General features: G+C 42.7%; 1 protein-coding gene across 1 annotated transcript in view; it reads right to left on the bottom strand.

Annotated features, from left to right (window-relative positions):
* Positions 1-3,422: 3,422 nt before the first annotated feature.
* FHAD1 (forkhead associated phosphopeptide binding domain 1) overlaps positions 3,423-25,244 on the bottom strand; it is a 61,078-nt gene continuing 39,256 nt past the window's right edge. Inside the window, exons 17-27 of the mRNA XM_075906625.1 lie at positions 24,519-24,600; positions 22,683-22,789; positions 21,365-21,524; positions 20,891-21,020; positions 16,647-16,782; positions 13,686-13,810; positions 12,411-12,506; positions 10,609-10,829; positions 8,601-8,766; positions 7,654-7,734; positions 3,423-3,760 (exon numbers count right to left, since the gene is read on the bottom strand). Of these exons, the coding sequence (XP_075762740.1) occupies positions 3,662-3,760; positions 7,654-7,734; positions 8,601-8,766; positions 10,609-10,829; positions 12,411-12,506; positions 13,686-13,810; positions 16,647-16,782; positions 20,891-21,020; positions 21,365-21,524; positions 22,683-22,789; positions 24,519-24,600 (1,403 nt within the window). The 3' untranslated portion in view covers positions 3,423-3,661. The remainder of the gene's footprint in view (positions 3,761-7,653; positions 7,735-8,600; positions 8,767-10,608; positions 10,830-12,410; positions 12,507-13,685; positions 13,811-16,646; positions 16,783-20,890; positions 21,021-21,364; positions 21,525-22,682; positions 22,790-24,518; positions 24,601-25,244) is intronic.

Here is a 25,244-nt window from a genome sequence, read left to right as displayed (position 1 = left end):
ACCAAAAGCTGGTGTTGCTCAGTATCTCTAAAAATCAGGCCAAATTTATTTTATTTAGAGATTTTTAACAATTTCCGAAGAACAGTAATGCATCAAGTTGCAGAGCTTGCTTCCTCAACTTCTCAGACTGTTTGAAGTTACTAGACTTTAGGCAACACATGTTGAACACTCAAGGCAAAGCTAGTGATTGTTGATATCGTCAGAACTTTGCAGCAATGGTGTAACCTTCAGTTTCCCTATGTGGCAAAATGTCTTGAAACATCTAGAACACATACTCAAACAAAAGTCCGATGATCAGTGACGACCTGTTGTTTTGATACTACCTTGACTGACATAAGGAAATTAGACACAGACAAAAAAAACTGCTAAACATTGTAAAGCTTGAACTTCTCTAGTCTAGCAGTCTCTGGTCCAACAACATCTATGGTCTGGCTTGATTTTAGTTAGCTGGATGTCCACTTATCATGGGTGTGGCCAAGTTTCCTGTGGTCCCATAAAACTTGTTCACAGCCACCAGTCCTGGCTCTCAGTGTTCTGTGCTGCCATTAGCTTTAATTTACCCCTAAATGTCTTCTAAGAGCCCAGGGATCAGTAGCAGTGTTGGTAATGCAGTTAGACAATGTTGACTTCCTGTAGTTTGGCAAATTCTCTGGTTCGGCACTGGTCAGTTCCCAAGGATGCCGGACTAGAGAGGTTCAATCTGTATTTGCTTGAGAATCATTTAATTAGACTATTAAGAGTCTGGAACTGACTATAAGCCATGAATTACTCTTTATGCAGTCACTGAGTGACTGCCCTTTGGAGATTAAAAGAATTATGCTCAAGATTCTGAGATGACTTAGAAGTACCCCACTTGTAGCAAAGTTACATCTACAGCAATGGGGAAAGCAATGGATAAGAATATGAAAGGGAAAAAAGCATATGAAGTAATGGAGCACATGGTAGCTTACCTTACTAGTGACTGACCAGAAAATTGTATGTATTGCAAGCAAGAGACAGATGAGAGTTTTCAAATCCTTGAGACAATACTGAAGCAATAGCCAAAGCCAAAACCAGATTATTCAAGGGTACTACAGCTATAGAAATTAGCTAATGTTATAGGGCAAGAGGAAGGGCAATATATGAGGACTGCAAAATAACGATGCCAAAAAACCCTCAAGAAAGAACTGCTGCAAAGGTTCAAACAGAACAGATGGACAGAGTCATAGCAAAACGTTAAAATAAAATGGGCACACGAGGTCATGTATCATCCCAAAATAAACTCAGGACATTGTACCGATGGAAGCACATTGCATATTATCAAAGAAAAATAGGCCAAGTCATAAAGAGAGACAGACTTGACTTCGTGTGTTAGGAACTAAACCAAAAGGTCTGCATTAGAAAAGAGCTACTGGCTACTCACTATTGTCCCAGACATAGCATTAGCAGTGAGACTCAAACAGCATGTCCACACATGGCACACTTTAGCATTAATGAGCCAGTTTGCTAATGCCCAATGTAGACCATTTGCAATATAGCAAGATTTTATCTATACAACCTAGACTCCAGATTACCCATTGCGGAAAGGGTTTATGCAAGCTGTTCAGAATACAATAAAGGGAAAATGATTATGGTACAGTGTGTACCAGAACCACTTGCTTATGGCAGAGCCCCAGCAGTGAATAGGCGAACGTTTGCCTCACTGCTTAGCAAGATTGTGCAAAGGAAAATAGCCTTTAATTTCCAAAAATGCTATAGTAATAATACATCTGATCGGAGTAACAGACAGCTGAGCCCTTGCTGTTCTGTCTTCACTGGAGTCAATGAACAGTAGGGATGTAAAATCCCATTTAACTGGTTAACTGGTTAAATGTAATGTTTAACCAGTTAACCAATTAAAATAGGTTGGGCAGGGGGCCTGCTCCAGCCCAGGTGGGCTGGCTCCCTCCCCACGGCCAGGCTGGAGTGGCTCCTCCTTTATAGACAGAGGTTGCTCCAGCTGGCTGGAGTACGTCTGCCTGCAGCACACCTACTGCTCCAGGGGTAGGGGCAGAGGGGGAACACAAACCAGGCCAGGCTCACTGCAGACAGGGGCTGCTCCAACCAGTGCAGCGTCTCTGCCCATGGCGGGCAGGGAGTTGCTCCATTCCCCACCGGTTAACCAGAATGGGTAAGTCTCACCTGTTAAGGGTTAGGCATATCGGTTCACCGGTTAACTATTCACATCCCTAATTAACAGGGTTCTTTTATTTGGCTGTAATTACATATACTCAGCCACTCAGTTACATGCACAACACACCCAAAACAGTTCTGTGCCGTCACATTTATACAATGCTGCAATTTAGCAGCCAGAACCTGGTGGTTCAGTTTCCTTTACATCCTTCATGCTGGAACCCAACTATAGATCTACTGGGATTTAGGGTTGTGTCAGGACCCAGGTGAGTGACAACAGCGTAACAAAATGTAACCTAAACAGACCTTAGGACAAGGGTCTCAAACACACGGCCTGGAGGCCATCAGTGGCCTGCGCAGATCCACAATCCAGCCTGCACACTGCTGGTGGCATGTGAGTCCCTACAGTCCTGGGAGGGGGACTGGGAATGATCTGGACCCTTCCTCTAATTCTCACCCCTGCTACACCCTCTTCCCCCCCCCCCCCCATCACATCCCTTCTTCCCTCAGGCCTCCTCCCCTGAGGGATGTGACCTCAGGGATTACTGGGGTGGGCCTGGTGGGGGGTGACAGCGGCGAGAGCTGAGGGGAAGCAGAGCGATGCAGCAGCCTCTGCTGTGCTCTGCTGCTGCTCCATGTTGACCTCATTGGCTTCAGTCTCTGGTGCAGGGGTTGGTGGGTTTTACTCCGTGGCTGGTCGCTCTGCTTCTTTGCAGTGATGGGAAGCAGAGAGCCCCCTTGTGGGCTGGATTGGGAAATGGTGGCGGAGCATCTAACCTGTAGTCTAATATGAGTATGGATGACCATCCCATCCATAAACATGGTGCCTGGGGGACTGAACTGTCCTATGGACAGGATGGATCTGCACATACCTCCCATGGGCCACAGGGACGTGCTGGTAGTGGTTCATAGCTAGCAGCTAGAAGCTCTAGCCCTGCTGCACTATCAATAGTGATGGTGGAGGCTCCTTGAAAGCGGGGGGGGGGGGGGGGGGGAGATTTTAATCGCCCAGGGCAGCAGGTGGGGCTGGAGAATGCATGCCGGGGTAGTGCGGGGGTCAGTAGGTGGGGCCAGGAGACATGTGGGGGGCGGGGGGAATTGTGGAGACACTCCTCTTCAGACTCTGTATGAGAGGGTGCCCGTTGGCCTGCTATGAGGATTTGGGGACTGGCATTAGCTCTAAAATCAATTGAGTTGAGACCCCTGGTTTAGGAGTTTGAGATTATTTAAAAGGGCTATTTATAAAATGAAAAATACACACTTCTGAATTTATATATCAGTTTGTATTAAAATGACCATTTTCTGTACACTTCTGATAATGGCAAAAATACAATACAGTACATAATGCAACAAATTTAAGAAAAAGAAATCCTATGTAATTTAATACATACTGCAGCATTTCATGTATTTACAAAGGGCTAAATGGGTTCTCAGCAGAACAATACAATAACAGGTCTAACCCAAACAGTAGTTGGCAAATTCCTAGCACAGGATTTTGCAGGAGAAATGCCTATGGGGTGGTGTTACTGAGTGTTCTCCTCTTACATGTTTCTATCACATGGTCTGTTGTCTTCAGTTTTTCGGGGAATGATTTCGTTTTGGGTCCAGGCTGTGAGACAGAAAGATTAAAAATGGTTCTTAGATGGGACAACATTGTGGAGTACAATGTGAGCCTGATCTTTCCTGTCCTTCTCATGCTCATAAGTGTTCATCACATCAGTCTTATGCAATCAATGCAGCTTTAAACCAACCGGTAAACTTGGTAGTATAGACTGCTAGCGTGTACCAGGCAGCAGTAAAAGCAGGTGCAGTGGTGCAAATGTACACAATGCCTGCGCCGCGTTGGTGCGGCTCACAGATGGCCAGCCTGGATGAGACACGCCCCAGTTTAGCGTATGGAAGCTGCTTAAGAAAACTGCTTACAATGCCAAACTATGACTCTCAGAACCAAACTTTAAGCGCCATTTTTAACAATTCATTTTAATCCTTGAAACAATGAGCTATCGAGAGAGCTGGGTTAAACCACACTAGCAAAGAAATGCTGGGCTGAAAGGGACTTCAAGAAGTTATCAAGTCCAGACTCCAGCCCCTGCGTTGTAAACCTGCTAGACCAGTGTTTCGTAACGTGTTCTGTGAAATCACTTTCAGAAACACATTAACTAGCTGCCCCGGTTTGTTTATTTACTGGCGCTGCAGCCAAGGAGCCTCATGGCTTCCATTGGCTCCAGTTCGTCCTTTGCAGTCAAGGGGAGTCGTGGGGAGCGGTGGCCCAGCCCACGCCGCTTCCCGCGGCTCCCTTTGGCTGCAAAGGACGAAACGGAGCCAATGGGAGCCGCGAGGCTCCGTGGCCATGGAGCCAGTGAATAAATAAATTGGGGCAGCCAGTTAATGTGTTTCTGAAAGTGATTTCACGGAACACGTTCAGAAACACTGTGCTAGACCATCCCTGACAGGTGTTTGTCCAACCTGATCTTAAAAACCTCCAATCATGAGGACTCCACAACTTCTCTTGGAAGCCTATTCCAGAGCTTAACTACTCTGACAATTATAAAGTTTGGCCCTAATATCTAATTTAGCCATCCTGGCTGCAGATTAAGCCCATTACTTCTTGTCCTGCTTTCACTGGACACGAAGAACAACTGATCACCATCTGTTTCACAACAGCCCTTAATAGAGTCAAAGCTTGTTATCAGGTTCCTCCTCAGTCTTCTTTTCTCAGGACTAAACTTGACCACTTTAATTGTTCTGCAAAGGTTGGGTTTTCTACATCATTTATCATTTTTGTTGCTCTCCTCTGGGCTCTCTCCTGATTTGTCCACATCTTTCCTCAAGTGTGGTGCCCTGAATTGGACACAGCACTCCCACGCCTCATCAGAGAGGGGACAATTATCTTCTGTCCTTTGACACGCCATGAGCAGCCCCACACAGCTCTGCCATTGCACTTTAATCTCGATGACCTATACTCCTGTTTATTGCAGTGCTGAGACTGTAGGAGAATGCCAGTCCCACTGCATGCTGCTAACTTGTCTTTGGTGACCTCCTCAAATGCCAACTAGACTGCAGTCTGAACGGCCTGGATACTGGGGCACAACTTTATAAGATGATCCAGGTGATTGTACAGAGCCAAAGGAAGTAGGAGAGAGGGAGGTGAAGTATTTTAGAAATATTTTCTTCACTATTGTCACCACTTCCTTTTCGTGAACACACTGCACGTGACTATCAGTTGGAATCCCTTTCCCTGCTTCTTCACTCTCTTCTCTCTCTCCTGAATAAGCTCTGCTCATTTAGGTCCTGGTTTTCCTTCCAGGTGCAATTGGTCTGAAAATCAGTACACCCAACTGCAAGTTCTTTTCTCAGGAGTGTGATTAGGAGGTTAGGACAATCCCTGCATCACTCATCACCTCTCCTCTAACCAGTGTCACTGTGCCATTTTTCATCATTAATGCTGTAATTACTAATCTTATGCCCAGTACTTCTCTCCCTTGGTGGTGCGGCGTTTAAACCCTCTTGAACTCCTAGTAGCTGACGTCTGCTGCCTCTCTCCTGTCAGCTCTCATTCTCATTTCCTCAAGGAAGTTAATCAGATTTGTTATGCGTGACTTACCCTTTATAATCCTTACTATCTGATCTAGGGAATGTGGTGCTGGATCCTACTTTTTGAAACATCTGCTTGTTAGTACAGATAAAATGTACTAGCTTCTTTTCCTCCCCCCACAGGAGACTGCTAGATATTATTTGTGCAACACCACAAGCTTACATGGAGCTGTATAGTAACTAAACAATAATCAACAAATCACAAAGAAATTATCTTGTTCCATCCGCATGGACTGCCTAGGAAATGTTAACGATTTCAGTGAGCTGTGGAGAGAAGGTGGGTGTAGATCAGTAAAGAAGATTACCAGTTACTGGTTCATAGCCCTGCCTTGAGATACCCTCCATATATCCTTGCCCTAGGCGAACTAAAACCAGTGTCCCACAGTGAAAGGAGGGTGATTGTGAGGGTGCAGTCTGTGACGACAAATTCTGAGGCCTGCCAATCCCAAGCATTCAAAAATCATGAGTCAGGCTCCTATACTGAGGCCATTGTCTTAAAGAAATCATGAGAACTGAAAAGATAATACACTTTCGGTTCTTTTTATTCTTTGGCCTTCGAAATTTTGAGCCTTTGGGGATCATGTTTTAAGGCTTTTCTCTGTCACTATGAGGGCCAGAGATTTTTTTTTTTTTTTTTAATAAAAATGAATGCTGAAAATCTCAGGTAATCAAATGACTCCAGGAGATGGATCTTTAAAACAAATTACAAATATAATAAAAGTTCTAAAGCACCACTTATCAGAGTGATTCCCCTCTAGGGTATATCAACATAATAATATTTCCTACCTGACAAAAAGTAAAATATAATACCTTATGTTCAATGTTTGCTCAATTTTTTCCATCCATGTGCAGAACACATTTTGTTATGTGCACCAAGGCATGTGCAAATGTGCACTGCCAACAGAAACATATGCTGCTGGCTGTGGGCAATCTGGGCACACTGCTAATCAGCGGGGTGGCATTTGACCCTCTCCTAAGTGGCCGCCCAGGTGTTCAGCTTACAGGGAACACTGCTTATGTTTATAGATGCTTAAAGCAAATGGTGTGGCCACATCCACAACAGAAAGATCATCGAACCCCTCTAGACAAGGTATTTTCATAAGAACACAGCAGATGTTTCACAATTCTGTTTCAAGTAGAGATATGGGGACCTCTAGATTCCGTAAACGGAGTGTGATTTACAAATAAATCCCCTCGGCCTCAGAGAAGGTAGATCATGATTCAAGAATGTCTCCTACAGAAGTGGAGGATGCGATTTTTTTTTAAAGGGCCTAAGCAAAATAAATCTCATTTGGCTATTAGTGGGACACAAGCACTTTTGAAATCTTTATCCAGGTTCTATAAAAGGAGAGTTATAATCAATGGGTTAATTAAGCACAGAATGTATGAGTTAATTAAGCACAGAATGTATAGGTTAATTAAGGTGATTCAATACATGCTCCCCCATTCTTTGGCAGCCTCTCCCAGTTTCCCCCCAGGCTCCTGCTGTGTGCATTTTCTCCCCGGCACAATTCATTTCTGCTTCCCTCCTGCTGTCACAGCATTGGCTTTCCCCTACTTCGCTATAGTCTGTTGGTTGGAACGAGGGACTGGAAATCAGGAGAGACAGTCTGTTCCTGCTTCAGGCTGGCTAGATGATCTGGAATGAGTTAACCTCTCTGTGCCTCAGTTTTCCAGTCTGTATAATAGGGTTTCTACTTTGAGTTCTTTGTATCACTGTCATTAATGTTACTATTGCCTTATTCACAGTTCTCCATTGATATTGCTGGGCCAGTTCAGTCTTTTCATTCACGGGAGTTATAACACAGAAATGAATTATTAGATGGACTAAAGTCCATACTTTATAAGTCAGGCAAAATGATTATACTGATCTTGCTACTATGAGCAAATGTTCAGACATATTCATACCTTCCTGGCTCTGTCTTTTTGTGAACAGACGCAACACGATGACAACTTTTCACTTCTCTTCTCCAGTTCCTCTAAATGGCTCTGGGTGGAAATACCAGTAAAATAACATCCTACTGCAAATCTTGCCTTGGACATCCTATCGAAAATATAGCTGAGACACATCAGAACTAAATATGACTCCCAGTTTGATAAAACTGGCAAAGTGGACTTAGTTACTCACATACCCCATAGCCAACATCAAGCTGCAATGAAAAAAGCAGCTAACTGCTGACAGTTATAGTTTCATCTTAATATTTCCTTCAAATGTGAATTGTCTTTGCTTGTACCCCACATGCACTTCACCCTTCTAAGGGACATTTGGATGAAGACCCAACACATCAACTAAACATGAAGGTCTGGATACAACCACTTAGCCCTTTTAGAGCTATAGAGCTCCAAGCTCATTATACTACACAAATGGATTAGAGAAATCAAGGGAAAAATAGAAAGTACATTACTATTTTTGACAGCTAGTTCTATTCTTGGATACACACTAAGGTGATAGGCACCTGGGGCACCTGGCATTGGCCATTGTCGGAAGACAGGATACAGAGCTAGATAGACCATTGATTTGACCCAGTATGGCCATTCTTATGCCATAAAAAGACACACAGGGGCCCTTCCTACTTGCTGTTTGTGATTAGCTCCCTCCCACCTCCACACCCCAAGACAAAACTTGCAGCATCTTGTTCCCTGGCATTGGATTGCAGCGTGGGGTCTCAGACTCTGCAGTGAGCACTCTCCTCTTTCATCTGTGTCTGCCTTACTGATGCTGTTTCCAAGCAGCACCTATCCAAAGTCAGCCTGCCAAACATTTAGGTTACTGTCCCACACACAGTGGGAGAAGAGGATGGTTAGTTACCAGGTTCATGGAAACCCTGTCATGACTTTTGTTCCTTGATCATTACCTTTTGCAATTTAATGGCTCTGTTCAACCTTTTCTCCTGATTCAGCTGGGACTGTGTCCTCTCTAGAGCCTCTTTCAGCAGAGCATTCTCTTCTGCTTCTCTATAGACTTCATCTTCCAGTTTAGTCATCTCAGCCTGATACGTTTGCAAAGCCAGCTTATTCGCCCTGTACAAAACAGAAGAGGGAAAGTTCTTCAGGCTTTATTCTCATTTGCACAACAGCTCCTTGATACATCTCGGGAAGTGTAAGGGGCCTTAAAGAGAGAGGATAAATTACATTTTCATCCACTTTAAGACTCCTTTACACTACCAGAGGCATGGAAAAGGCCTTTGTACAAATGAGAAGCAGCCCCTTTGTTTTTTCCTGTGAAACGCTGAAAATATTTTAACAAGGACATCCGACAAAAAAGTATGCTTAATCCTTGATAAACCACTTTCTTCAGGGTGGACGTCTCTGCTGAAAGAAGTGGCTAAGGATAGGGAATCTATTCATTGGTTTTCTTATTGAAACAAAAATGTTTTTTCATAACCTCAAGCAAGGGGGTAGCATCATCCCACAGATAACCTACTGAGTGTGTTTGCTGGGAATATTGAGATGTTTTCCTGCAAAGTACAGGCGTGAAAGGATAGCACATTCAAAGCATTTGGGGTGTACACTTGTGAACACTAGGCAAAGACTCAGTAGGGGCTAACTGGAGTTCCTTCCTTCAGAATTATGTTGAAAATACCTGCACATCTCAGGAAATTTTGTAGATTTCAAAGTTTAAAAATCCTTTAAAAAGCATAAAAAAGTAACCGTGTAACTGTTAAAAATCCTAGCGGTTATACGCACTGCAGGGTCTGCAGTATAAGTGCGGAACAGCAGCCAGTCCCCGGGAGTGGGGCCAGCAGCTGTAGTCGGCTCCCGGTACACAACGGCTCCGACTGCCAGCCCCGCTCCCAGGGAGCTGGCAGTGCTGGGACTCAGCAGCATAAACTTTATACTGCAGAGCCTGCAGTATGTGTAACTACTAAGAATTTGAATGGTTACATGGTTTTTTTTAAAAAAATGTTTCCTTGCATTTATAATGGGAATTTCTTCATAGGCAGGAAAATAAATTCAACCTTCCCTTCAATTTCAGGGTGGAATTTTAAACCAGTGATTCCAATGAGTCTCATCCAACACTACAGTATTTTTGGCTTCATTTCCCAAATTGTTTGACCATTTTTCTTGGGCAAGATGAACAGCACATGTGATACATATGATTAAACAGAACAATACTGCCATGGATTCTCCAAAGAATCATCTAAATAATTAAAAGCTAAATAATGTTTCCTGGTATATCTGTTACTAATAATATACCTCAAACAGGAAAAACAGACCGGAATAATGGTGGCCTAGAAGCAGCAGCAGAAGTCTCTCAGCTCATACTGCAAATCCTTAGACATCACTTTCAGTTGTAGGATCCTATTTTCAAAGTTCAGTTTCTTTGGCACGTAGTTACATGAGCAGCTCTAAACTTGGAATTCAAATGGGCACTCGGATGCTTACAATGAATGTCTAAGTTCTGACAGGGGTTCAGAATTTGTATGTCCTATTAAGATATCCATTTTTAAAAACTGAGCATACAGTTTCCATATATATAGCTTGTAATGGACAATCCTAATAACATACAGGTATTTAATATGATAATAGACATTGCGCAATCCTGTATGGTTAGTTTATACATAGAATTTTTCATTTATTTTGTTGGTCAGCGTGATGTGACCTTTGAAGATACCATTTAGAGATACCATTTTAGAGCACTATCAAGTTGAAAGCGGGCATTTCCTAGCTTACACCAGCTTTATTTCCATGTAATAGCTTAGTGAATGTTTTTATAGAAACACAAACATTAAAACTGTAATTGTAAATGTGCTCCTTTCACTACATTTCTCACAAATTTGTGTCATCGTTTTGGGTCTTTTTGCTAAAACAGCTGTATCCACCATTCTGACTCTTAGTAAATAGTGTATGTGTTTTCTCTACCTGAGTTGTCCAAAGTCTGACTCATACGCTTTCAATAATTCTTCTTTCCTTTCTAGCCGACTCTTGAGTTTACAGATCTTATCATACAGCAGATCAAGGTCCTTCTGTCGTTGCATTCCTACTTTTTCTCTCTCATCCTGCGAAAGATGCTTAACAGACTGAACTCTTGTCAGCTCCTTCACATTCATCAGTTTTCCAAGAGCATGAATTAAGTTGTGATACTGCAGGAAGAGGAGAGTGTGAATTATTTACTAGGTGTGCTGACTCCTAATTAAAAAAATATCACACCGCTCAACCCATCTGCTTTCATTCTGCTTCAGTATAAAGGATTAAAAGGTATCACATAAATGATGGTGTGAAAGCCTCTTCATTTAAATTTAAATTATTTCCCCCTTGGTCTCTTTGTGTGTTCCTACGGAATCTAGCAGAACAATAATATACCAAATATGTACATTCATTCACAATGTTAAACATTATTCACATTAGATAAATTAATCTGACAATGAAGCAGTTAGGCTCACAACTGGATCAGTATCCAATGATTCTAAAGCCACTATTTCCGAATTGTCTTACTGCCGGCGTAGCAGAGACTCAAGGACTAGAAACCTTGGAGTTCGGATGTAGTGTTGTTTCCAGGAAGTAGAAACCAGGATGAAATGTCCTTTCTGGGTTTAAAATAGGGAGATTTTATTTACCGTGCTTCGATGATGATCAGCACATTTTAAAAAGAGGAGATAAACAACACGCAGTAATTGGGTAAAAATAGAAACAAGATGAATCAGCGTATTGACCGTGTCCTAGGGCAGTGGCTCTTAGCAGAGGCTCACAAACCCATTACTGGGGCTGCAGGGTCAGGTAGAAACATTCTCAGACCCGAACTGTGGGCACGTAAGTGGAGAGGTGTCACAACCTCTTTTTGAAGTGGAAAGACTGCAAAGTCTCTGACAAAGGTGAAACATTCAGATAAGGGGCAGGGTATAAAGGCCTAGAGACTGATATATAGGATATAGGCATATAGCAAAAGCTCCTTCCAGCGGGATACAGCATGAGAATTGATCCTGTTGTTGTCACGGATTTTTGGTTCCATCTTCCACTTCCAGTCAGTTAGACTGGGAATCTCAGCCATTTATTCGCATAGAGCTAAGGTATAGGCAGAGCAGTTCTGAGGGAGGAATCCTAGGAGCAGCTAAGCTTGGAGAGAAGACTTGAACTAAACATTGTTAAATTGCCAAACCTCAGAAAAGGGCTGAGTATTTGGCTTTACATAGTGTCTGTGTTTAGAGAAGGTTAAGCATTGCGCTTGCTCCCAACCCATATAAATACATTTTATAAATCCCCATGTCCCAGGCAATTTATTGCTATTTGCCGCCACTCTTACATATACTCTCCTCTTCTAAGGAAAAGCATATTCCAGTACATAACCACAACAGTAAGCTATCACTCGATAGAAGAAGCCCATTAGATGGAGAATAGTCTAGCTACATTAATCATTTGGGCCTTATTTTAATGCCAGGCTAAGGAGACATTGAAAGATCTAAGGTCTTTTAAGGGAACTTTTTTTTTTATTTAAGTTAAAATTGAAGGGAAAAGAAACACATGCCAATGGGAGCTGCCCAGACCGTATATTTCCCTGGCAGCTAACAGGTTTCATCATTCCTGCAGATAATGAATTCACACTCTTGAGAAATACACCCAAGTTCCAGAGTATCTGGAAACTGATCACTATTTCTGAAACTGATTTTAAAAGCACTCACAATATACAATTCCTGACAATAACTGTACCTTGTCTTTTATTTACCTACCATCTTCTCACTGAGGTCTAAAGCCTCAGACGTTTCCAACTTTGCTGTCTTCTCTAAGGCTACATTTGAATATGTGTGGGGACAACGGGACGGAAGCTGAAATAGACAGTAAGGAGATCCATTACTCTACTCTTAAACCAAATCCTTTTCTCCCACCCACTGAAAACAAAGAAAACAACCTCAACAAACCAAAGCTGTGCTGCAAAAATACCCACCACTATCAAAACAAAAAACAGGACTATGTAGTACTTTAAAGACTAACAAGATGGTTTATTAGCTGATGAGCTTTCGTGGGCCAGACCCACTTCCTACATAGTCCTGTTTTTTGTTTCAGCTACACCAGACTAACACAGCTACATTTCTATCACTACGCCACTATCAAAGTGTGTCATGTCAGGCTGTCATAAGGCCCATTATGTTGTGCAAATTACAGTATGGAATCTGAACAAAGGGTCTGTTGGCAAATAACGTTTACACTAGATAACATATTAATCATGCATAATTGCTGGTTAACCATGCCTCTTTCTTCTTTATCCATCCTCAAAGGGACAACCCTTCCACATGAAGCTTTCTACCTGCTTTTAATTAGGATCCACCTCTGGCTCAGTGGTTGCTGGACATTGCTGATATGCGTATGTGAGCTGTTTTTATTTTTTCCTGCTAGCACACATTTCTCTTTAGCTAGAGCTTGTCCATATTACTATTGATTTTTTAAGATAGAAAATGATTTAAAAATCTATGACGTGAGCACCAAAGCATTCGCTTCCACTTAAACACCACTTGGTTTCACCATTTGGCTTCTTTTTTTTTTTTTTTTTTTTTTTCCTTTTGGTTTGTTTTTACAATTATTCACACTATCAGGGGAATTCCACACATTTTGCTGCCTTTTTGAATGGTTCACTGCTTAAAGGCAGATAGTAAGATGGACCCACAGTAGGATCTATTTGATGGGGTAAATCAGCACTGTTCTACTGAAGTAAAAAATATTGAGAACTGGATGTTCAAATCTCCTATGCAGCTTTGAAAATCTCACCTAAAAGTGTTAACTGAACATTCACTGAGTAATGCTGAGTTAAAGGAAAGAGATACTGGAAAAGTTCTATATAGATATAGTTACAGGAAGTCACTTTTTATAAAGACAGCTGACTTCAAGGACTGTACTAAAAAGTCAGACAAAAAGGAACATTTATCTGTAGCTTTTTTATTGCACTGTAATGATGTTCCTACGTATTCTAATGAAACCATAATTAATATAATATATAAAATTCTGTTTACCTTGACCTCCACTTTTTTCACTGATGATGGCACACGTTCCTTTTCTATGCCTATTTTCTGAGTTATTTTCTCAGATAGGTCTTTCTTTAGCACTATAAGTGACTCAGGAACCTTCTCTGTCATAGCTACGGGAACAAGAAACCCCCCACGCAGAGTTGTTACATTGTCACATGTAAGTTGTAATGAGCTTACTAAAAGCACACTGTTTGAATAATAGTTCTCAAAATCTCTAGCAAAATTTTCCTGTAAAAATATAAATACAAAATGGGTAACACATGCAATGTATTTATAATAAAAATCAGAAAGAGAACCCATAATTAATCTAATAATCAGATGCTGTACTCAAAGTTTGAAATGTAGGGATTGCACTGGAAATTACTATTCTAGGCCCGGAATGTTATGGGGATTATATTTATCTTCAGTAGTTTTCTGAAGATGTCTACATTCTGGACAGAGAATGAGGCTACACTTGGAGCTAGGGGTGAGATCCCAGCTAGACATACTCACACTAGGTATATGTCTAAGCTACATCCCTGTTTCAAAAGATGGACGTAAATTAGGCAGATCGAAAGTGCAAATGAAGCGGGGATTTAAATATCCCATGCCTCATTTGCATAATTGCCTCACAGCGGTCTTTCGAAAAAGGGTATTTTTAAAGTGAAACCGCCATCTCAATTGGTGTTTCTTAAACTGTGTGCCGTGGAGAACAACAGAGTTCAAAATGGCCCTTCAAGGGGCAGGTGACCTTTTTTTTGGTCAATAACTTTCCCTCCAACCTTCTTTTTTTTTTTTCTTCTCAACAAGAAATCCTCATTTAAAAAAAAAAAAATTGTTTGGTGTTCCTCGGTCTTAAAAAGTTTAAGAAACACTGGTCTAGATGCAGTTCTTTTGAAAAAAAAACCCCTCTTTCGAAAGATCCTGTACTTCTCACTGAGGAGGGTTTTTTTTTCCTGAAAGAACCACGTCTAGATGGCAGTTTCACTTACAAAATATCCTTTTTCGAAAGATCGCTGTGATGTGATTATGCAAATGAAGCGTGGGATATTTAAATCCCCACTTCATTTGCACTTTCGATCTGCCTAATTTACATCCTTGCTTTGAATGAGGGCTGTAGTTTAGACATACCCTAGCTCTCATCAAGCTAGCGCACTACAAATAAGAGTGTCGCTGGAGTAGCACAAACAGCAGTGGCACAAGTTAGCTGAGCTAAGTATGTACTCAAGGGATTCAGGCAGGTTTGTACTCAGCATAGGCTAGACATGCAGCTGCTGCTCACACTACTACAGCTACACTACTATTGTGGCATGTTAGCTGGATGACAGCTAGCATGAGTATGTTAATGCGGGCTGGGAATCACAGCCTAGCTTCAAATGTAGACAGAGAGGACAATTTAAATAAAACTAAATTAAGACAGAAAAGGAACCTTACAGCAAAAATACATTGAACTTCTTACTGAACTAACATTGCTCACAAAGCCAAATGTGTTGGTATAAGCAGGCAGAACTACGGACTTAAGTGGAGTCGCATCTGCTTCTATCAGGATTAGCTGTGTCCCATGATCTTTAGATATCTAGTCAGACCTCTGCTCAGGTCTAAGTGTGCATCTACACTGCAGGGCTTAACTCAAAATAATCTGCCCAAACTGAGCTACGTCAATTGCGCAGCTTATTTCGAAATAGAGAGCGTCTACACAGCACTTATTTCCAAATAGAGCACTCTTCCTCTGACTTCCTTTATTCCTCGTACAATGAAGGTTAAAGGAATCAGAATAAGAAGTCCTCCAGCTTGACAGTATTTTGACACTATTTCGAAATAACTGCCAGCTGTGTAGACACGGACTAAGTTATTTCAGAATAGTGTTGCAGTGTAGATGTACCCTGAATGTTAAAATACAGTGAATAGCGATTAAAGAATCCTTTTTGTGGATTAATTTTGCTGACCTCTGAGCAGAATATAGCTCCGTCCTATGTAGCTAGTTACATACACTTGAGTGTCTATGAATGATATACCATGTGTGTCAGTTATCATTTGATTATGGACCTGGTTTTACAGAAGTGTAAATCCAGTGAACTCTATGGAGTTACACTGGTGAAAACAAGAGCAGAGGCTGGCCATACAAGGGCAATGGTTGCAGTGTAGAGTAGTTGGCTTTCCTAGCTTTAAACATTGGACTGGTGTAGGCCCCACATTTGCAGAGCAGCTAAGTGTTCCCATTCTGTGGCATAGGACTACTCATGTGCTTAATGTTTAGCAGGTGGGTAAGTCTTGGAGGGACTGGCGACTTAGGGTATGTCTACACTAGCCCCCCTAGTTCGAACTAGGAAGGCTAATGTAGGCAATCGAAGTTGCAAATGAAGCCTGGGATTTATATATCCCGGGCTTTATTTGCACGTTCCTGTCCGGTCACCATTTTGAAATCCCACTAGTCTGAAGTAACTGCCCGTGGCTACACGCGGCAGTGAAACGGGAATTCGAACTAAGTCCTTAGTTCGAATTAACTGTTACGCCTCATGGAATGGAATGAGGAGAAACAGTTAATTCGAACAAAGGACTTAGTTCGAATTACCGTTTCACTGCCATGTGTAGCCAGGGGCAGTTACTTTGGACTAGTGGGATTTCAAAATGGCGACCGGACGGGAACATGCAAATAAAGCCTGGGATATTTAAATCCCGGGCTTCATTTGCAACTTCGAATGCCTACATTCGCCTCCCTAGTTCGAACTAGGGAGCTAGTGTAGACGTACCCTTAATCATGAAATACTATGAACATTTAGTCCCACCATCACATATTTGATTTCTTTCGCTGTTGTACAAGGGTCCAAATAACTTTAAATTATATTCAACACATACACAGTTACTCGGAAATGTTCTCACAGAAGAACTGTGTGTGTGCTGTGTAGAGGAGCTGGCAGCTCACTGGGCCCCAGGAAGTTGCCCCTCCCAGCCTGGTGCTGGACTTACTTAAAGACTGAGATTTTTCCAGGGTCTTGATTCTCTCTCGGAGCTCAGTCAGTGCGTCTTTTTGGCGCTGAATGATCTCCTCGTGTCTGAGGCCCTTACATTTAGCTCCTAGGTCAGCCAAGTCCAAAGTCTGCTTCTGAAATCAGAAACCCAGCCAAACAATCCTTGATTATGTTACAAATTACTGTGCTCTGCACAAACGATCGCCATGTAACTCTTGAATAACTGCCATCTCGTCATCGTGGTTCAAAATAAACACAGACGAGCAGGTGCTTGCCCCTAAAATTCTGCAGCTTTCCTTAAAACTATTACCCCACTTGCAATATTTGTGATTCTGATCTCGCCAGCTAGAAGTCATGTGCTAGTCACCTTAGGTGTTTTGAGGTTCAAACACTAGTTGGTACGGGAAACGTAGCCCTCTCTGCAGGTTTTAGAGACCAGGAGTTAAAACAGGAGCAGTCAGCTAGCAATGCTGCTACATAACACATTGGAGAATGTTTATGATAGGTCCCCCTCTGTATCAATCCACAAAGGCAGGCCTGCCAACTGAGGTGTGGGGACAAAGAAGACAATTGCTGAGGGGCCCAAGTGATGTAAAAGGGCCCTGGTCCCCCCAGCTGCCGCTGGTGGTGGCACAGCAGGACAAAGATTCCAGGAAGCAGCAGCCAGCACAGTCCCTATGGCTCCTGGGGGGCTCTTCAAGTGCTACCCCCGACTTGAGCACCTACGCTGCAGCTCCCATTGGAAGGGAACTGTGGCCAATAGGAGCTGCAAGGGGTATGCCGGTCACTTTTGGGAACCACCCAAAATAAGTACCAACCCCCTGACTCCCTCCCACACCCCAATCCCCTCCCCCAGCCGAGCTTGCTCTGGGCACCCCAATTCCCTCTCAGAGCCCACACCCTGCAGCCCCTGTACTTAAATTTCCTATCAAATCCTGCACCCTGTACCCCTTCCTGCACCCAAACTCCCGCCCAGAACCTAAACCCAACACCCTTTCCCACATCCAAACTCCCTCACCCCTTCCTGCCTCCAAACTCCCTCCCCACGCTTTCATCCCACACCTTCTCCCACACCCCAACCTTCTGCCCTAGCCGGGTGAAAGTGAGTGAGAGCGAGCGACAGAGAGAGGTGAGCTGAGTGGGGTGGGGCCTTGGAGAAGGGGCGGGGCCTCAGGGAAGGGGCAGGACAAGGATCTCTGGGTTACATAGTTGGCAACCCTAGCAGGTTCTATTCCTGGCTGTCCTGGAATCGAACCCAGTAACACAGCCGGCAGCTTGTGGACACCATCCAGTGCAGGCAGAGAACCGCCCAAATGTCAGGCGAACCACATCCGCACGGGCATGGCTTGTGCATGCTTGGGGCCCCATTAACTATTCTGTTCTGAGGCCCGGAATTGCTGTTGGTGGGCCTGCACAAAGGACAGGAGTTGTTACAGCTCCTAGCTGCAAAGCTTTGGCTCTTCAGTTCAAATTGTTATAGCTCATGCTTTTTAGCTGTCTCTGGTTCAGCACCCGGTATGTCAACCAAGATGGCAGCCGCTATACCTCCGGGCAGCTAATCTGGCATTGGTCTGAAAATATAAATTGACTGTAAAGTCAGCTTTTTCAACCTCTTTCAACAGAGGTTTAAATTAAGGCACGGCTCTCTTCAATTATTTTTATTCTTGTCTTCTCAAGATACTACATTAATGTGTTTATTGTAGGGATGTAAAAGTGTAGTCGATTAACAGATAAGCAAAAGCTTATAGGTTAATGCTATAGACAACACACATTTCTCCCCACCCTCCAAGTACATTTTTTAGCAGGCTGGCCAGTAACCTGGCTCAGTCCTAGCTTGCACTGGGTCTAGGAGCTACTTCTGCTGAGGCTCTGCATTTCAAGTGCGTGAGGAGCTAGGCTGGCAGGCAGCCCGGCTTGGTTTTGGCTCATCCTGGGTCCAGGAGCACAGCCCCTCCCCTCTTCCTCCTCCCCTTGAAATCTGTTTGCAGTTTTGACAGTAGTACGAACAGCACTTCAATACAAAGCAGGAAAACAGTGACTATTTTCTCCTTATTCACAGAAGTATCTTATACTGCATGTTAGACCTGGTCTAACAGGAACAAACTGGAATGTACTGTGGGAGAGTATGGCATCTTTTTTCCAAGCTGCTTTACACAATCTAATTGGCAATTATAACAGCACTTAGCACTTTCAACACTTCACACTTGCAAAACGCTGTACAAACATTATCAAGTAATCATCACAAAGTGCTGGTGCAGTATGTAAGAACTGGTAGCCTGAGCTTTCAGATGGGGAAATAAGAGCAGCTATGGCCAAAATATTTCAGAAATTGCTAATGATTCTGAGTGCCTCAATTTTTGAGTATCTGACTGGGGACACAGTGGGCCTGGACTTCCCCAAGTGCAGAGTATTGACAACCCCCATTAAAGTTTAAAAGAAGCAACTGGCATAGACACTGACTCCGTCTGTGCTCTGAGGCTGGAGCATCCGGGGGGAGGGGAAATTAATGGGTGAGGCACACCCACCCGCGCCAAGCTACCCGCCCACCTCTGCTCCTCTCCCCGCTGGCCCCATTGACCTACTCCTGCTCCCCACTCTCCTAGCGCTTCTGAAGTGCCGCAAACAACTGAGGGGGGAAGGAGTAGGGACGGAGGCTTGGGGCAACAGGTGGAGAGGCGAAGCAGGAGTGAGGGTTGAATGGGGCAGGGTGGGGATGAAGCTCTGGTGAGTTGATAGGCAGTAGGTTTAAAACAAACAAAAAGAAGTTTTTCTTCACTCAGCACACAGCCAACCCGTGGAACTCCTTGCCAGAGGATGTGGTGAAAGCTAGGACTTTAACATGCTTAAAAAAGAGCCAGATAGATTCATGGAGGTTAGGTCCATCAATGGCCATTAGCCAGGATGAATAGGAATGGTGTCCCTAGCCTCTGTTTCTCTGGAAATGGGTGACAGGGGAGGGATCATGTGAGGATTACCTGTTTTGTTCCCTCCCTCTGGGTCATTTGGTATTGGCCACTGTCGGCAGACAGGATACTGGGTCAGGTCTGGTCTGACCCAGTGTGGCTGTTCTTATGTTATGTTGGGGTCAGGAACTTGGAGGAAGGGATGTATTGAGGGCTGGAATGTGGGGGTGTCGAGCACTCCCCATCTGGAGGGGAATCGAGTGCCCGTGGCTACTGGTGCTCAGTAATCCTGAAAATCAGGTCACTTTTAAGAATTTCAGTGTAAGTGATTTGCCAAGTCCAGTGGCTGAACTGGGTAGAGAACTCAAACGTTTCTGACTCAGTCCAGGGCTTAGCCTATAGTCTAACAGTAAATGTACTTCTATGACAAAACCAGGTAAACAAGAACTTGGAAGTCACTTTACCTTAAAATCTTTTACCATTTTCTTTTTTCCACTGATATGGTCAATAAAGCCACCCATCAATACCACTGTAATTGGTATTGCATTAGCACCTGAAGGCCCCAATAACATTTAGCACCTTTTTGTGTTACAAATAATATGAGCACAGAGAAAAATACGTTTGCCCAGAAAAATATGTACCAGTAGTCTAAATTAAGAGATGATGCAGCAAAAGTGGTTAAAGAACAGAGAAGGTGATGGAGTGAGGGAGGAAGTGAAGGAATGACAAGAGTAGCATTATGCAATAGCCTAGGAGAATTAGATGCATAACTCAATGCAGCATAACACAGCACACAGCTACCCGGTGAAACCATTACCATTACAAACCTATATACTAGGACATATCAAGGCAGTGAGCAATTAACCTTTTCCATAACTCTTGTCTGAGACTAAAAATGTTGCTTCCTGGCTCAATACACCTAAAGGCAGGAAGCAAATACAACCCTACACCTCCTCCTCTCACAGCTGCCTAGAGCACCAAATCTGGCACTGATCAATTCAAATCTATGTCAGCAGTCTGATTCTTATCTCCCTACTGTACAGTTTTATGTCATGGACTTCAACAATGTACTTGGTATAAATTATATCAGAATCAGGAGCAGCGTCTAACTGATTAAACAGCAGCCTTTAGTGTATGGTTACCAACTTTCTAACTGCACAAAATCAAACACCCTATACCCACCCATTCCATGAGGCCACATCCCCTGCTCACTACCATGCCCCCTTCTCTCCCCCACATTTTGCTCTAGGATTTCATTATTTAATAACTTTTTATTCTTTATTTTTCAGTTTAGTCTGCTGCATCCTCAGTTTTTTTACTTGTTTTGATTTGGACTCACCTTTTGGATTCTGGCAATTTCATCCTTTGTGGTGGTACTCGCTTGCAAATCTGTTTGTGGCAGCTTCACAAACTCACTTTCTTTTTCTTTTGCTGAATAATTCATCTTTTTCAGTTTTTCTTTGGCATACCTGAAGAGCAGAAAACATTGCTGAAGTGGATGACAGGTGAAGGTGAACAATCAGTTTGCAGAAAACAGCAACATGAATAACTATTAAAGCTTACAAATGCATGGACAGGAATAGATAACTAGTCGTGATTTATCTACCACTCAGTTTGCAATTGCTCTTCGAAAACCTTTATAAGAATGAGATTTCGGCACGGGAAGTTCTTGTAAAGTAAAAAATTACATTTTAAAATGTTTCCAAGGGAAGTAGTGATCTAAATAAAATACAAATTTGACTTTCTGAAGTCAGTGGGGGTTTTGCTGAGCTGTGTAGCTCAGCCTTTGCTATTCTATTGAGGTGGCTTATACCTTAATTCTTCAGCTGAAGTTCTCAGGTCTTTATCCTTCTTGTCCACAAGGTCTGACATCTCAGATAGCTTCTCTCTAAGCATGTTCAGTTCACTCTCTTGGCTTCTAATGAGAATTAGGTTCTGCTCCAGTTCCATTTTTTGTTTTTCACTGAGTTCTCCTGTGCGGAGAGAGGTTTCAATAGTCACTAGCTACCTTAAGTACCTGCTGCTGCCTGTTGCTGGGTGCCTTCCATTCTATCAGAATCAGGAGCTCGCAGAATGCCTCTCTTCCCCCATGCAACATTACGATGGCTGAGATCAATGAAGGTGCTTTTTGTAACAGTCCACAGCTGTGTACAGCAAAGGATCTCTACTGTAGAACTCACTCACTCTGGCAGTCCTTTACTGACCCTAGAAACCCAGTGCCAGGGATATCTTTCACTTCAGCAGTTGTTTGTCTATATATTATTGCTAGCAATGTTCCCTCTAATCTTTTCTATCCACGTGCAGATGTTTTTCCATTTGTGTGCAGCATATATTTTGTTATGTGCACTGAAGCATGTGAAAATGTGCACCACCTGTAGATACAAAAATCTAGCTTTGGGCATTCTGCTAATCAGCTGGGTAGCATTTGAATCTCTCCTGAGCAGCTGTACAAGCACCCAGCTTACAGGGAACATTGATTGCTAGTGCCGTTTTTCTTCTAGACTGGAAAAGTACAGGGATAAGATAAGTTGTACTGTTTATTACTTATAGTTTATATTAATATGTTGTTCATAAGGTAGGTACGTGCACCCATATTTCACTAACAGTAAACTAAATAAATCAGATTTACCCATTTCTAGTTTTAAAACTATTTTTTCAGACTCTGATCCACTATATTCCTTTCTTCCTATGCAGAATACAATAATGAAGCCCCTAAAGGATAAAACATTTCAGAATTCTGGCCCAAATGTTCCAAAGTGACCAGTGATTTTCAATACCCAAACTAAGACATTTTAGAGGGGGCTGACTTTCAGAAGATGGACACTTGGCACTTTCTGAGAACCAGGCCCCCTTAAAGTGCCTCATGTTGAACATCCAAAAATAGAAGCATCCAAAATCACTAGCTACTTTTGAAAATTGTAGTCTCTTTTTGCTAAGCCTACAGTGGAATTTACTCAGCCAACGAGAACAGACAATTTTGCCTTTGCCCAGACCTCAATGAAAATGTTCCAGTGAGAAAATAATATCCATTTTTCACTATCTTGTTTCTCTTTCCATTAACACAAATTCTCTAAGTAGGTTTTTGGGGACGTCATGGCATTATTGTAAATCACATGATATATTTCACAAACCTATCATATCCGACATTCTGGCTCTGGCTTCTGAGAGGTCTCTCTTTAATCCCAAAATGATAGCCTGTTTGGACAGGATTTCCTTCCGAGCAACTGCTAATTCTCCTCTGAAATACATGAAGCAGATAATTGCAAAACCCAATTTAATTTGAAAAATTAATGTTACTTAAAGTGTACAGGTCCTATAGGGTAAGATCATATAAGTATTACACACAAATTATTTATTTTAAATCCTCTAAACCCAGGCACATAGAGTTAGGTATTATTGCCTCTCTCACTTCTCGATTCAAGTCAAATGAGCTGAAATTTTGCAGAATGGATGACAGACAAAATGACATGCTATTTTGCATAGGATCTACTCCAATCAAGGTGGAACACTGTATAACAGTGTCAGGCATGCAGCTCAATGGTGAAGATAAGGGCAGCTGTGAATCACTGGAGAACTCTGAGCGCCATTTCTTGGCCTAGGGGCAGTACATTGGCCATCCATGCTCAAATCCACAAAAGCAATGAATGTAGAAGTCAAAGCAATGTCAGAACTACCTGCTATATGATTTTGTTGCTTAATATGCTTTAAGTCTCCAAAAGTGACACAGAATTGAAGAAAAACCACAAACATATGATACCATTTATTTAAAATATTTTTATCCCACCTCTTTATTTAAAATATTCGAGGTGGCTTACAAAATTTTTAAAAACACAATATCTATCTATCTATCTATCTATCTATCTATCTAAACTTAAAATATGAGACCCCAGAGGGACATAAAACCTGCTAAGAAATCTCGAGAGGAGGGACATTCACACATACACAAACTCAAACACCAATAAAAGCATGAGTAAAAAGGCTGGCTTTAGTAGAAGATTTACCCACGTTGCTCAGGACCCCTCAGGCAGGGGACTGGGAATGTGGAGGGTGCAGGAGTCAGGGCAGGGGATTGGAGGCATGGGGGGCTTAGACAGGAGGTTAGAGTATAGGAGTCAGCGCAGGGAGTGTAGGGGGGCTTCCCAGGGTGGTGGGGGCCACACTGCCTGGCCAGGGTGCGCTCCTTGGGACTGGCGCATTTGCTGCCCCCCATGGTCATTGTAGAGTATAACTGTCTCTGCTATAAGAGCTTTCCCTTTTCCTTTGACGAGAAACAATCAGATTCCAGGCACATGCCATTGTTCTGGCACAACTAGACTCTCATCTTGCTTTAAGTTAGGAGAAGAGGAAGCTACATGCCAAATTTGGAGGCCCTAGCTTGTATCATTTTGGAGTTCTTGAACAAACAGACTCTCAGATGGATGGACAGACAGATGGATGCACATTTCTAAAATATACAGGTAGATTTTACATTTTAAATGTGCCTCTATGCACATTTATTAGATGTTCTGGGCCTGATTCACATTTACACTAAGGGGATGTCTACACAGCTGCTCCTTCCAGCCAACTTGGGCTCGGGCTCTGTGATGTTTCACTGCCGTGGGGATTTCCAGGCTCGGGCTGGACTCCAGGCTCTAGGACCCTGCAGGGTGGGAGGGTCCCAGTGCTTGGGGGCAGAAGTCTACATAGCAATGAAACAGTCCAACAGCCTGAGCCCCATGACCCTGAGTCAGCTGGTACAGGCCAGCTATGAGTTTTTCTTTGCTGTGTAGACATACCCTTAGAGACCTGAAAGCGTGAAAACTCTCCTTACATCTGGGGAAGGCTCCTTTATATAGCCAGAGTGAAATAAGGGGAGGGGGGAGTGTAAATGAGATTCAGGGCCTTGGGTTTTTAAAAAGTTGGCTACTGATTACTAGTTCTCCTTTCACATGATGATCAAACTCAGAGGACAGTTGTCAGCTGCTTACATCAGAAGTGCATGGGCCTCTTCATTGTCAGAACGCTCTTCTGAAACAGCTGATGCTGACTTCTGAGGCTCTTTCTGAAATACTGAAGAAAAAAAAAATAAAACCAAGACTATCTACAATCAACTAAGTCACTAGTTTATTCTTGAACCCTATGGGTAGTTGAGGCCTCTTTGCTTTTGTGATGCAACTTGGGCTTAACAGAGGACTATTGAGAGATTGTTCAGCAGATTTCCCATCACCAAATGAATTACGTTATTTGATGAAGGGCTTTTTTTTTTTTATAAATTTCTCTGTTCAAATCCAGACATTAGTATCTTTATATTAACAGGCAGCAAGCCACTACAAGGAAACACTAGACTTAGCAACTATGGCACATAATACAGGAAATGTTAGATTTGATCCTTCATCTTCTCAGTCACTTCGGCCCCAATTCAAGAAAGCTGTTAAACACGTCCCAATGCAGGTGCACTTTAAACATGCTTAATTCCAAGTACAGTAGACTTCCGATAATCCGGAACCTTTGGGACCTAGATGGTGCCGGATTATCGGATATACCGGACTATCAGGAGGTACTATAAGATGGTTATATATATATACTGTATACAGTATATACTGTATATAAAGTGTTCTTAACCCTTTTTATTGTACATACTGTATACAGTATACTGTGATGTTTTTGTTTTTTTAACCCTTTTTTACCCTTTTCGCTCGGTTCAGCTGCTGCCG

The sequence above is a fragment of the Pelodiscus sinensis genome, chromosome 23 (genome assembly GCF_049634645.1).
Source record: "Pelodiscus sinensis isolate JC-2024 chromosome 23, ASM4963464v1, whole genome shotgun sequence".
NCBI classification, from domain to species: Eukaryota; Metazoa; Chordata; order Testudines; family Trionychidae; genus Pelodiscus; species Pelodiscus sinensis.
The sequence above is the reverse complement of the archived record's forward strand: the minus strand, read 5'-3'. Positions and strand labels throughout refer to the sequence as shown.